A 14,858-nucleotide genomic window follows, 5' to 3' on the forward strand; every position below is an offset into this window, starting at 1 on the left:
GTGATGCATATGAGAATGTCAAGCTCTACAAGGATAGAACCAAAGCATACCATGACAAGCAACTGGTTAGGAAGGAGTTTCAAGTAGGACATAAGGTTTTGATCTATAATTCGAGATTGAAACTCTTCCCTGGGAAGCTTAAGTCAAGATGGTCTGGACCCTGCATTGTTACACAAGAATTTCCTCATGGAGCTTTGGAGCTTCACAACCCCAAAACAAACTCGTCATTCAAGGTCAATAGACACAAAGTCAAACCATATCTTGAAGTAAAGTTAGTGCCAAGAGATGAAGATTTGGCACTACAATCCGTCCAACATGCAGTACCACTAGCTGGAGCGTCTTCTTCAAGGCAGCATTGAGCAGGGACCACCGTCTGGCTGAAGACTTTACTTAGCGCTCATGGGAGGCACCCCATAGTTTATCCTTTTATTTTGTTTTGTTTAGTGTGTTTTAAGTTAATCTTTTTATCTTTAGGTTTGTTCCTTTTTACTTGTTTTTGTGTTTTCTTATTTTGTAGGGACAAGTGTGCTTCGATTCAAGTTTGGGGGTGTGCTATGAGCCATGCTTTCCAAGACTATGTCGTCCATCTTTCAAGTATATTCTTTCCTTAATTTAGACACATTGGGGACAATGTGTCATTTAAGTTTGGGAGTATGAGAACACATGTTGTTCACAAACACTTTGTCCCAATTTCATGTTATTTGTTTTGTGTGTTTGTTTGTTTATTTGAAAAAAATAATAAATAATAAATAATAAATAATAAATAATAAATAATAAATAATAAAATAAAATAAGTTTATGCATGTTCATATTTGCCTAAAAATTTTGGTTAATCTAAAAGAATTGTGGCTTGAATTCATGAGTGAGCTTAAAATTTTGAACACACGATCCGATGAGTGAATCTGTTAGTTTGGTTACTTGTTTATGACAATTGAAAAATCACATGTTTGATCTGATCACACATGCACATTTGCACATAATTTGTGAGGTATGACATGAGGTCTGATATGTGTGTTTTTGTATCTTGGATGAAATTGGATGACTTATTAGATGGACACTTTGGCATATATATGATGAAATATATATATATGATCATTGATAAGTTTTTCACTGAGTAACTAGACCTCTTGCCTTAAAGCATTGAGTGTTCACGTCAAAAGGTGAAAATTTTTGATTTGATTAATGTCATGGTTAGTTTGGTTTTGTTGCCTTTTTGGCTTGAGTTAGTAGGTCCTTAGGCGTGTCTCTACACCTAATGCCCTAAAACCATCTGGTTTGGGAGTCATTGACTTAACACTCGCTACATGGGTCAATTAGAAATCTTAAAGAAACCAAACATTGCACAACCTGACCAAAAAAAGAAAAAAGAAGAGAAAGAAATATGCCATTGTTGTTCATTCTAATAGGGATTTCAGTGAATTTTGAGATATGGAGACATTACACATTGGAAAGATTTGGAAGCCTCATAATTTTGTGCTAGTTCACCTTACATTGTTTTCAAACATGTGATGTTTTAGCATGTCCCTTGTAAGTAATTGAACTTTAAGATTCCAATTCATTGTGAAAATGGAGTTCATCTTTTTAAGCTTGCAAATAAATGAAAATCATTATCTTGAAGTGATACTTTAATTTTCGGAATAACATGAACTTTGCATGATGTTTGTGGGTAACATTTCTGGGAAACCCTCATGAGACTTCACTCGTCTTCTAGGAAATTCCTAGAGGTTTAAAAGGCTTGTTGCATATGCTAAATGCAATCGTACATCCCACAAAAAATGGATTTATTTTTTTTTTTTTTTTTTGTTCTCTGTTTTCATTTTTTATTTTAGTTTTGTATTGCTAAGGGACTAGCAATATGTAAGTTGGGGGTGTGTTAAGTGTTAAAATATTCATATTTTTAGCCCTTAACTTACATGTTTTAATCCTTTAGTTTAGTTAATTAGGCCATTTTAGTTCTTTTATGTGTTTTCTTTCATTTGTAGGTCATTGGAAGAAAAAGAAGCAAACTAAGAAGTTTTGGACGGAAAAGGAGCTATTTTGGATTTTCGAAGGCTTTGGTAGAGCGATCAATCGCAGGGGAGCTGCGATCGAGGACACTACAGGCGAGGATGGCACATTGCAAGGCAACCACGATCGAGCGCAAGCATCATGAGGATCAATCGCAGACCTACGATCAATCGTACACGGGCTGTGATTGAGCGCACCCGTGCGTGATGGCCAAGACAGCCGCCAACCCTGTTATGGAAATAGCACTTTTAGGGTTTTGTAGCTTAGTGCGAACTAGGGCTCAAACCCTATGATTTTTAAGAGTTCTAGAGTATTCCTAAAGGCCTATAAATATATCCTTAAGCCTCAAGAATAGATATACTTTGTAAGGAGAAGAATTGGAGCTCTTCAAGTTCAAGTTTCGGGTTTATTCATTTCCTTTCTTTTATTTTATTTTTATGAAGATGTTTAACATCAACTTCATGTGTAACGAATTTATTTAGTAGGCTAGATTGAAGCCCTAGTTATGTTTAGTTGATATTCAATATTAGCGCCTTTGTGATGATCTTGTTGTGATATCTAAATTGATTAATTCATGTTTTCATGGATTCCTCAAATGTTTGTGCCTGATCAACATGTGCATGTGGAATGGACTAGTTAGTTAAACCAATTTGGATGACCGAGTCCTTGGTTTAACATAAGTAACAAAAGTAATCCACACCGGGTTCTTGGGTTAATCAACATGGGGAACCGGCCTCATGTGTTTGTTGATTTCCATAGAATATATGCTTTCCTAAAGAATAACTTGGTATACACCCATGCTAAATCCTTTAGGAAATAAAAGAATTAGAATATACACCCATGCCTAACTCGTTGCTTAGGGAAATCTATAGCTTAAAGGAGTATACACTCATGCACTTAGGTTGACAAACATTAAATATATATAACATGATCAAAACATTGGCATATTGACATATTATCTAAATATAATTAGTGGTGGATATCAAAGCCCTACCTTTTTATCATTATCAACTCAATCCAATCTTTTGTTTTATTTTACCTTGGGAGTTTATTTTAGACAAAATTCAGCAATCCTCGTGGGAATGACCCTGTATTTGCACACTATACTACTGTGTTGACCTCGTGCACTTGCGGGTAAAACATCCAATTATTTGCCTATTAATTTAGGTAGGTAATTCTGAACAACAGGTGTGAGAAAGGATATGTGTTTGATGTGGTCTTTTGTGTGCAAAAATAATCAATAATAAAATTATCACTCACAATAGGAAGAATCCTTGTAGGATAGGGCTATATTGAGGGTGTCAAACTTCAAGGATTGCACAAGCGTTGCTATCAAGTTTGTCAAGATTAAAAGCAACTTAATTTAAAGAAAGTTGATTTGTTTTTGTTTTCTAAAAATAAATACATAAAAGTAAAGATAGATAGTAATAATGAGAGAAAGAATAGGGGGTTGATTTCACCGCTAACCGCATAACAATGGTGAATCATAAATTAACAAGAAAAATTTATACTATGCATAATATAGGGCTTGTCTCACTCGAGTAGTCAAGAAAATACTATAATTAAGAAATAAGTATAATCCATCTTTGGTTGGCACGGACCGTTTGCTTAACCTCTTGATGTAGTACGATCCATCTTCCCTAGGTATGAACTATCAAATCGCTTAATCAATTACACACAATCAAGGGATAAACATAACTCATCTTCGGATCATATGAATTGTCAACCTAAATTACACTAAGCTAGGGTGTAGAGTAATTCGTCTTCCCTAAGCATGACCTATCAAACCCTCTTGCTCATATGTCGGTTAAAACCGTTGTATAACAATCATTCAAATAATCACAGAAAATATGAAGGATTGAGTTCAATCAAGATAAAAAGCTTTCTAAGATAAGAAAAGAATTTCATAATGATTTAATAGAAACTTTAAAATCAAATCTCGAAGTTATTTAACCATCATGTATATAGAAAATACCTAAATTAAAAATACAATTAAACCATTGTTACTTGGAAATGGCTACATCAACACCCTACTACGAATTTAGCCACTCATGGTGGTGCTAGAATGACCTCCAGTCATGTTCATATTCTCTTCAACTCTTCAAGCATCAAAGAAAATATTTTCTATCTAAAACTAAGAACCCTCTCTTCAAGGCTTAGAGGCCTATTTATAGGGTGTAAAACAAACCCTAGAAGCCCTAAGAATCCCAAAAAAATCGTACTTTAATCTCCTAGCCAAATTAGGAAGCACTCTTAGTACAAATCGGAATAGGATTTGTCCAGATTTGCGTTCTTATATTGCGGAACGATTTTGGCATAGCCAACATCTGAATTAGGAAACTCTTATTTCACAATAATTTGTATTATTTTGAGTTATTTTTCCAATGCCAGTAGTTTCACCTCAATCCGATTCTTGAGTGGGAACTTATGGTCAAAATACTGAGACTTGTACAGAATCCAAATTTGAATCCAATCCAATTTTAACTCCAATTAGAGAAAGTCTGATTTAATCATTTTCTTGATTTGATTAAACTTAACCACATCATATATGTCCTCTATTATGATTGGTTAGGCTTAAACGCATCTTCTTGGTATTCTTGCTTTAAGCCCTAAGAATTTCTTTCATCTTTATTAAAAACTTGAAAACACTAAAACAACAACAAAATCAAATAGATAACAATGCTAAAGAATTAACATATGTCAGTTAAGGGGCTTGAATGTGCAACATTCGGTGCTTATCACACCCCCAAACTTACATATTGCTAGTCCCTTAACAATACAAAACTAAAAATAAACTGGAAAGCAGAAAAATAACAAACTAATTCCTTCTTTCATGGGATGTGCGATTGCATTTAGCATATGCAACAAGCCTTTTAAACTCCTAGGCATCCCAAGAGGACGAGTGAAGTCATGTGAGGGTTTAACATAAATGATACCCATATGCATGGTCAACATTATATTATTTAGAAGAATAAAGCATTTAGTGTATACAACAAGCCTTTTAAACCCTCTAGGCATCCCTAGAGGACGAGAGAAGTCTCGTGAGAGTTTAACAGGAATGGTAACCACATACATTGTCAGCATTATGTTATTTAGAAGAATGAAGCGTCATAGAAAAAATGGTTCTCATTCATTGTCAAGCTTAAAAAGATAAACTCCGTCTTCAAAATTTCAGGAAATCACAAGTCAAGTCACTTACAACTGGCATTTTTGAGATACAACAAGCTCCAATTAGTGCAAAGTGAACAAAAATGCAGCAATACAAGATGAATTTTATAAAAAAAAAAAAGAAAAAAGAAAAATGGATTTATCAGGATGTTTGCAATGAACCCAATTCACTGGATTCTACGGTCATCTGGAATGGGCAAAAAGGAAGGAGTGTTGGGAGCTCTAAAAATATCTGAAGTATTTTTCTCCATATTTAATGAAACTACTACTCAATCTGAAGATTTTGGGGCTACCTTAAGAAGTGAGGGGCAAATAGAATTTAAGAGAAGCTCTAAAGGATAGTCAACTGTGTGATTTGGCATTTTAGGGTTCCAAATCTACATGGAGCAACAGGAGTGATTATACTTTTACAAGTGAGATTAGACCGAGTTGTAGCAAATAAAAGAATGAGACTACAAAATTGAAAGAGAGATTTAAAGCGATGGAGTTCAGCCAAATTTGAAGATTCAGCTGCCAAGCTTAAGCAAAAAAAGTAAGAACTTGAAGATCTTCAAAAGTGAGAAAGCTAGGAAAATTTAGAATGAATTAAAAAATAAAAAATAAAAAATAAAACCTTCAAGGAGATATTGATGAATTATTAGAGTAAAAAGATCTAAAGTGGAAGTAGAGAAAGAAGCAAAATTGGTTTCAAAATCGGGATAAAATCATAAAAATACAAAAAAAATTTCATGCTTGGGACAATCATCGCATGAAGATAAATCACATTGGTAAAATTGTGGATGACATGGGCTTGTTGTGTATAGAAGAGGAAGCTATTAGTCATGCCTTCATTGGGTATTACCAAAATATGCTTGAAGAGGTGGAAGAGTGTCTATTAGGAATGGAGGAGAGAGTTACTGGGGACATGAATAATCAACTCCTAAATATGTTTATAGAGGAAGAGGTTGCTTCAACTTTAAATCAAATGCAATTGCTTAAATCTCCTGAAGTTGATGGCTTTTTAGCCTATTTTTACCAAAAGAATTGGGCAATAGTGGGGAGTGAGGTATGTAAAGCAGTCCTTGATTTTTTGAATTTTGGGGTAGTATATGAGAATATTAACTCCCCCCCATTAGCCTTTGCAATGCCTTGTCTAATTTAATGCCAAGGTTTTATCCAATAAATTGAAGAAGATTTTACCTAGCATCATCTCAAAGAATCAAAGTGCTTGTATTCCTGGTCATTTGATTACTGAGAATAATTTTGTGGCGTATGAGGCACTCCACACAATGAAGTCTCAAATGAAGGGAAAAGATGGCTCCATGGCACTTAAGCTTTACATGAGTAAAGCTTATGATAGAATGGAATGTAATTTATCAAAGAATGTGTCAGAACTATACGTTACTCTGTCCTTATTAATTGGTACCCGTAGGGAAAGATCACCCCATCCAGAGGAATTCGACAAGGGGACCCTTTATCTACCTACCTTTTTCATTTTATGTGCAGATTTTTTTTTTTTTTGAAATGAAAACTTCTTGCATTTCATTTCATAAAAGATCTAGAGTATAAAACTCTAAACAACAACAGCAAATTGCTCTAAAAGAACTACATCAGAAATACATAAAGGAATCCCTTCCTTCCATATTTTCTTCGTAGGTTCTAGCGCCACAACTTTTACTAAACTGCGAAATTGGCTTCACATTTTGCATGTAAGACCTCCCATCTTCAAAACTGAGAAAGAACCACTTGAATATCTGCAATAATCTATCCAAACCGAAGCCATTGGTCTCCCTTGGCATTGACAGCTTGAACCACTTGTAGTGAATCTCCCTCCAACGCTATATCCGACATTCCCAGGTCCTGGTAAAATTCAGTTGCTTGTAACGCTCCCGTTGCTTTAGATATGACCGGCGCTGGACACTCTTCCACAATACAACTAAGAGCAGCAATTACCAACCCTTTATCTTCCCTAATAATCACCCCTATCCCAACATGTTTGCCATCAACATTGAGAGACACATCCTAGTTGGCCTTCAACCGGCCTGGAGGGGGACTTATCCACTTTGTGCGTGTTAGAGCAGGTTGTGTAGGGTGAGCATCTTCCAATCTATCATTAGCTTTCTAGAATTGGGAAACTACCTCCTTCAATTTCTTTTACAATAAAATTTGGGTGAGCAAACTTCCCTCCATGCACCACGTGGTTTCTGCAAGTCCAAATCCCACGAGCTATAGCTGTTATGACAGCCATATCTTCTCCACTATATCTCGACAACAGAGCTTCCATGACTTCCAAGAAACTAGTCCCTTCACTATTGCACTTTTGGAATCATCGTTTACTCCCTCCCCAAACATCGCTAGCACCTAGGCATTCCCACAAAGTATGGATTACTGTTTCTGGAGCTTGACTGCATATAGGATGGAACAACACTCTATTTGTTTGTTTCTGTCTGTTTGTTTGGTTTATTTTGTCTGTTTATTTATTGTAATACCCCCAAACTTACATTTTGCTAGTCCCATAGCAAAACAAAATGAAAGCAAGAAACATTAGTCCGCTGTCGTAGGAGAGACGATTGCATTTAGCATATGCAACAAGCCTTTTTAAACCCCTAGGCATCCCTAGAGGACGAGTGAAGTCTCGTGAGGGTTTAACAGAAATGGACAGTTGAGACAACAAATGCGCAGATAGGTGCAAAGTGAAATTAGCATACAGTCATGAGGCTTCAATTTATTCTTAAGATAAATACCTCAAAATTCGTTGGAATCCCTATCAAATGAAATAGCCAAGGCAAGATATGCATTTTTTTTTGTAGGTTGTGCAATGCTTAGCTCCCTTAAGCTTTCTAATTGACCCATGTAACGAGGCCAATGACTCCCAAACTAGATGGTTTTAGGGCATTAGATGTAAAGCATCCATAAGGGCTTAATGACTCAAGTCAAAAAGCCTACGAAGCCAAACTAGCCATACAATCAACCAATCTTGAGTTTCACACCTTTTTATGTGAACACTCAATACTTAATGAGGCAAGAGGTCTAGTTACTTAGTGAGGACTCAAAATGATGATTTTTTAAAAAAAAAAAAAAAAAAATTGTTTTTGTTTTTGTTTTAATTTAATTTTCATGCCAAGGATATTCATTAACAAATCATCTAACAAATCTCAAGATATACATGATTCAGTTCAAATTTCATACCTCATAGACACTATGCTAATGTGCTCGTGATAATCAACTCAAAACAAATGAAGTCTCTCTAACCCAAAATGACTCAAAGGATTCAGATTGATTCCTAATGACATGATGGTGTGTTCAAAATGTAAAACAAGCCAATGAAAATCAAATCACACCTACAGCTAACTCATGCTTAACAACAACATAACAATTTTTTTTTTTTTTTTACACAAAATAAAACAAACAAACAAACAGAATGTTATTCCATACCTCCAAACTTAAATGACACATTGTCCTAATGTGGCAAGAGATACAATACCGTGGGATGAGGAACCGGAGTGTGCAAATGCCAGGGTGTCCCCCAAACTTGAACACCACGACACCTGCCAACAACTAACAGCAATCTTTTCTCATAGGAACAAACATCAAAAGGTTAATTGTTGTTAGAAACAAAATAAAATAAAATAAAATAAAATGACAAGAAATAAAATAACAAAAGAAAAGAACTCAGAAATGAAATGCGGAAAATAAAAGAGAAAGAATACCACATTTTCCCCAATCATTTGGGTGTCCAACCAATCCCTTCCACCCTTTCTTCTTCAGAATTTGATGCCCCTCTGGAAGGATGTTTCACCATCTTATGTAGCCAACATGCTTGCTCTGAAAGATTTCCTTAGGACGCCTACTCCTAGATTTGCGCCCTTGTGTGGATGATCCCTTGAAGATCTCAACATAAGATGGTTGTTCAAGACATTGAAAAGATGAAGCTTGTAGTCCATGTTGTGTCTCAAGAGGGATTATGATGAAGGAATGAGTTTCAGTACTCACTTCCGTATCATTGAACAGATTTGGGAGCTCAATTTGCTCCCGATGCTCAACTTGCTCCAAGTGCTCATTTTTCTCTTCCTCTACATTATTGTTCTCAAGAGTGGAATCTCATAAGGCTTTAGCTTGCTCACGTATCATGTCAAGGTCCAGATCACACTCAAATTGAGCAAAACACTCTTCCAAGGGATCCTCCAGACTCGGCTCATTAGAAGTCTTAGCTTGCTCAAGGAACTTGTCAAGACCTAGATCGTATTCAGATTGAGTAAAGCACTCTTCCAATGGATCATCAAGACTTGGCCCATTAGAAGTATCAGCATGCTCAAGTAGCTTGTCCAGGTCTAGGTCACCTCCAAATTGATCAAAACACTCTCCCAAAGGGTCCTCAAGACTCAGCTCATTAGAAGTATCAGCATGCTCAAGTAGCTTATCTAGGTCTAGGTCACCTCCAAATTGATTAAATCACTCTCCCAAAGGATCCTCAAGACTTGGCTCACAAACAGTCTCCTCACCAATTTCCTCTCTCCCAATTGTGGTGGTGGCCTGGACATGCTCATATGAAGACTTGTTAGCATCACCCTCATTAATTATGTAATGGTTAATGAATGGACAATCATCTTTCCGGTGAGAAGGATGATAACAATATGAACCTGACTTATGAGGTGCGTGAGTGTGAGGAGGCTGGGTATGGGCACGCCTAGCTGCCATGAGTTGGTTCACTCTCTCCTCTAAGTCATCGACATGAGCAATTGGAAAATGTTGCACTAGTGATTCTTGAGGAGGGTAATTGCAAGGTGAAGGCATGGAAGTATGGTTATTGAACTGCGGGTATTCAGGATGGTGTGGTTCATAGGATTGGGGAGCATAATTTCCTGTAGCATGATCTTGTCATGAGAAATTAGAATGGTTGCTCCAGTCTGGGGTGTAGAAATTGAAATTTGATTCAAACCCTAGACTGGAGAAATTGGTGTTCATTTGCTCATGTGAAAAATTGAAAAATTGTCCCCAGGATGGACAAATACCTGAACTATGATAAGGGTTGGAGCAGTATGAACATGGTTCATGTGAGTGAAAATTCTAAGGGTAGTTGGTGGGATTTGGATCCCTAGCACTATGAGAAGCATAAAAATTACCAAAAGGAAAATTCATGCTTCACCCTCACTATTTAAACAAAACACACTTCCACATTAAACATTAACCACATTTTTTTTTTTTTTTGACAATAGAATAAACAAAAATACAGAAAAGAAAAATAAAAAGAGAAAACACAAAAGGACAAAAAGAATTTGCAATTTTTTTTTTTCACTTAGCTACTTTTGGTCTGTTGAGGCTAATTTCTGGAAATGCGATCGATCGTAGACGCGTTGGTGCGCTCGAGAGGCAATGGCTTGCGCTCGAGCATTGGTTTGCTGTGCGCTCGTGCGCAAGTGTGGAAATGTCGAGCGCAGGCACACGAACAGTGCCATGATAGGCCCGAGTGCGCTTGAGCGCAGGTGAGGCGCACTCAATCACATTTGCAGGGACCTGATTTTCACCAAATCTGCAACAAAACTCAAAAACAACTTCTTCTTCTTTTTTTTTTCTTTTTTTTTTCTTTTTTTTTTTTATGGATTTTAGATGATAAAAAACCTCAGAAACAAAAACAAATACAATAAAATTAAATTACAAAAGGAAAAGAAAAGAAAAGTCTACCTAAACTAGTAGAAAAATAAAATTAATTCAAACAAAAATCAATTTTCACAAACAGACAAATCCCTGGCAACGGCGCAAAAAACTAGATGTGCAAATTATAATTACTTGCAAGTGCACGAGTCGTGTGTAGTACAGCTTATGCAAGTGCGAGGTCGATCTACAAGGAATTGCATTGCAAAAATAGATTTCTATCTAAACTAATCTTATCTTAACCTAGTTCCAAATTTTGGGAATTTGAAATTGAAAAAAAAAATCAAATAAAATAAATCAAAAGATAAAAATAAATAAATAAATAAAAACACTAAGATTTTCAGAATCCACCCCACCAAATCAAAGCACATATAATTATGTTTGTTCATACATCCGTCAAGAAATTAAACCCTAAGCATGTTCTATTGTTTTTATAAAATCCTATTGAAACATTCAATGAATCCATCTCTATTACGAAAAATAAAACATATCTGGTTTAGTTCAAAAGATCCAGTGTATCTATGCTTTGCACAAAAAAAAAGGATATTCAAAGTAAACCAAAAGATGAAATGTATCCGCTGGATGAAACATAATGAATATCCAACATTTTCAGGATTTATAAACAACAACCAATCACAATTTTGTCACACAATTGAATTGAAATGAACATACAATACATTAAACGATGGAATTGTACGAACAATTCATAAAAATACGCAAACAAATCAATGGTGAGGCTTCATCTTCAACCTTAGTTGAAGATTTAGCCTTTCATGATAACAAAATCATATAAGAAACTAAATGAATTCATTAAAATTAAACTACTTACAAAAGAATTGGAGTTCAAAGCTCCAAGAACCCAGAAAATATGAAAATTGACAAAGCACGGCACCCCCAACATGTCTCCATACATTTACAATAGAAAATAATGATATTTATAAGTTAATTTTAGGGTTTCAGCACTGCCAGGTCGATCGAGTGCGCTCGATCGCACTCGAGCATGCACTTTCCACTTTGATGGGCACAAGTGCGATCGATTGCACTATATGTGCGCTTGAATGCACTTCCTGCAGAATTAGCCAACTCTTGTGAAGCATGACTTTGTAGATCTACTTTGCAATGACACCAAGATCACTTCAATCCGAGCTCTACAACTCTAGAAATGGCCTTTTTAGTGGGAGTCGTCAGGTGCGAATCATCGCTCAATCCAAATTTGCTGCCAATGCTCCCTGAAGTGTCTTAAGCCCCAAAATTAATGGATTTTCTTTTCCCTTTAAAGATGCATTTTTTCCTTAGCAACCTACAAAACACTAAAACACCAAAACTAACCAAAACATCAGAAAATAATAAAGTTAAAGACTTAGCAAATGCAAATTAAGGCGTCCAAATATGCAATATTTGGCACTTATCATAGGACATAGTTCCTCCCTTACTACTCCTCTCCGCTTCAAATTATCCTTAGTTGGAAGGATATTATTGCAGGCCCTCCAAATAAAAACCTTCTTAGAGTTAGACACTTGAATGTTCCACAGATTCTTCCAAACTTCATGACACCAATTCTAGTTGGATCCTTCCCCTTAATATTTTTCCTCTCCTTCTCCAAACAATGAGCACTTTGGACCGAAAAAACCCCTGTAGAGGTGGCCAGCCAAATCAACTTATCACTTTGACAATATCGACTCAAAGGTAAGCTGCATATTATTTCAGCTTCCTCTTTCCAAAAGATACTATATATGGACAAGAGAGGAATTACTATGTGCAGAATTATTAAGTTTGCTAAATCAAAAGTTGTGAAACTTGGGAATTTAGTGTCTATTAAATTCATCTATGAAAATCAATAATAATATTGAAAAGATATTATCATTTTGATTCTATAATTATTTTAGAAATTATGGGAACTTTCAAAACAAAGCTTAAGGGTAAAAAGTGATTTCTACCTTGGAACTTAAAAGTTACTATTTATCTACTAAAACGACACTTTTTGTCCACCTATTTATTTCTAAATTTGGTATTGAAAAATATTTTTTTGGACATATGTTAAACCATTTTAATAAATAAATAAGTTATACTTAAGTCCGGTGAAGTACGAAATTTAATTTAGGAAATCCAGATTTTACCTAAAAATTTGTGCCTTAAACTTCTAATTGTCAACAAAAATTAATAAAACTGACTGATCGACTTGCTAGGGTCGGCCACCTTATCCAATCAAGCAATGGATTTTTTGCTCATAATGAGCCTTTATAATATAATATGGGTCCAATATTGTTGAATTTTACTTTGTTTTCAATAGCTTTTCTTCTCTCTACGTTTTTTCTCTGTAAACCTAGACATGAAGCTTTTGTGCTCTTATCATCTGTGGGAGAGAGGTTGATCGTGTGTTGAGTCTTGCGGTATGAGTAATATGGCAGACAAGCTGACAGAACAATGGGAGAAATTCACTCTTTTGGAGGAGGAGAGTGTGGGGGTGGATATTCCGGAACATGAAATTGAAATGGTGGTGTCTCAAGGGTCGTTGAGCATTGTTGGGAAGTTGTTGTCGAATCTAGTAGTGGGGAAGGATATTGTCAGAATACCTATGGTGTGGGCATGGCACCTATCTGGATGGGTGAAATTCAAGGATCTTGGACCGAACTTGTTTCTAATTGAGTTCGAGCATTCCTGGGACAAATCCAGGATTTTGGAGGGATGTCCGTGGACATTTGATGGACATTTGCTCTCTCTGGTGGATTTCGACGGGATGACGCCTCCTCATTTGTTGGAGTTCGAAAAAGTGGCATTCTGGGTACGCATTTTTAAGCTCCCACTTGGATGTATGGGAAAGGCAACCCGATATCGAATTGGATCCACTGTAGGGGAAGTGAAGGAGGTCGATGTGAATGAAGATGGTATAGGATGGGGGGAGTTTTTAAGGGTACGTATTGTGCTTGATTTAACGAAAGATTTCTGAAAGTGAAGGATAAAACTATTTGGGTTACTTTTCAGTATGAAAAAATACCCAAATATTGTTTTCATTGCGGTTTGATTTGTCATGGTAGTAAGGGGTGTGTAGCGATGGGAAAAAAACATCAACATGGGAATGACAATGAACCTGAGTTCGGCCCTGGATTGTGGGTTCAATCTCCTAAGAGGTGATATGGAGGAAATAGATTTTGGGGCCGAGGAGGGATGTGGGATCCGAAAGCAGGGGAGAGTAGCCAACAATCGGAGAAGGAACATGATGATGCTGCGAGTGCCTTTAAAGAGCATAGCAGTGGTCGGAGCCCAAAGAAAAATTTTTAGGCGCCGATTAGGGGAGAGGGCAGTTTTGGGAGCATGGTGAATTGTCAAAGCACTTCTAAGGAAAGTGTGGATACGACTCCTTTGGAAAAGGAAGGCAAATATTTCCATGCAGACAAAAGTAGAAAGGCGGCAATCATGGAAAATCACATATTACACACATGCAAATCAGTTGAAGATTGTGGAGAAAAAATGGTAGCAAATGTCGGTTATACAAAATCGTCATTTAATGCTAAAGATCCTGGTGGATCGAAGAATGTTTATATTGGGCAATGGGACGCAATCAAGGAACGCATGATTTGGGGAATTATGGAGCAAAATAAGGAGGCCAAGGATGGGAATGGCAGGAGACACTCTACCACGTCATGTGGGTCTGGTCACGTGGCTAAGAGAGTGGTTAACCACATAGGCTGTAGGACTGTACAATAGAAAAAACCAATGCGATCACTACATGGTGGAAGCCAGGTTCGTGGCAATGACCCATCTGATGAAGGACTGGTGATGAAAATGGTGAGCGAAGGGAGATACAAAACCCGGGAAAGGAGCAAAACACGCAGTGCGGAGTGGTGATATCTACCCGCGATCCAACAACTTCATGGAGGATCTCGGGGGAGCAATGTGAGTGGGAAGAGAGCTAAGGTTGGGGAGATAGCTTTGAAGAGGGGAAGTGATAACAAGGCGGTGGTTGTGGTACAACCCCGCCAGTCGCCATGAGTATAATTAGTTGGAACTGCCAGGGGCTTAGGAACCCCTGAGCAATTCAGGACCTTTGCTGG

General features: G+C 36.7%; 1 protein-coding gene across 1 annotated transcript; it reads left to right on the forward strand.

Moving 5' to 3' along the window:
• The first annotated feature begins 13,207 nt into the window (after positions 1–13,207).
• LOC132187908 (uncharacterized) lies at positions 13,208–13,753 on the forward strand. Its single transcript, XM_059602332.1, has one exon. The coding sequence runs from the start codon at positions 13,208–13,210 to the stop codon at positions 13,751–13,753; it is 546 nt and encodes a 181-aa protein (XP_059458315.1).
• Positions 13,754–14,858: the final 1,105 nt, after the last annotated feature.

The sequence above is a fragment of the Corylus avellana genome, chromosome ca7, assembly GCF_901000735.1.
Source record: "Corylus avellana chromosome ca7, CavTom2PMs-1.0".
NCBI classification, from domain to species: domain Eukaryota; kingdom Viridiplantae; phylum Streptophyta; class Magnoliopsida; order Fagales; family Betulaceae; genus Corylus; species Corylus avellana.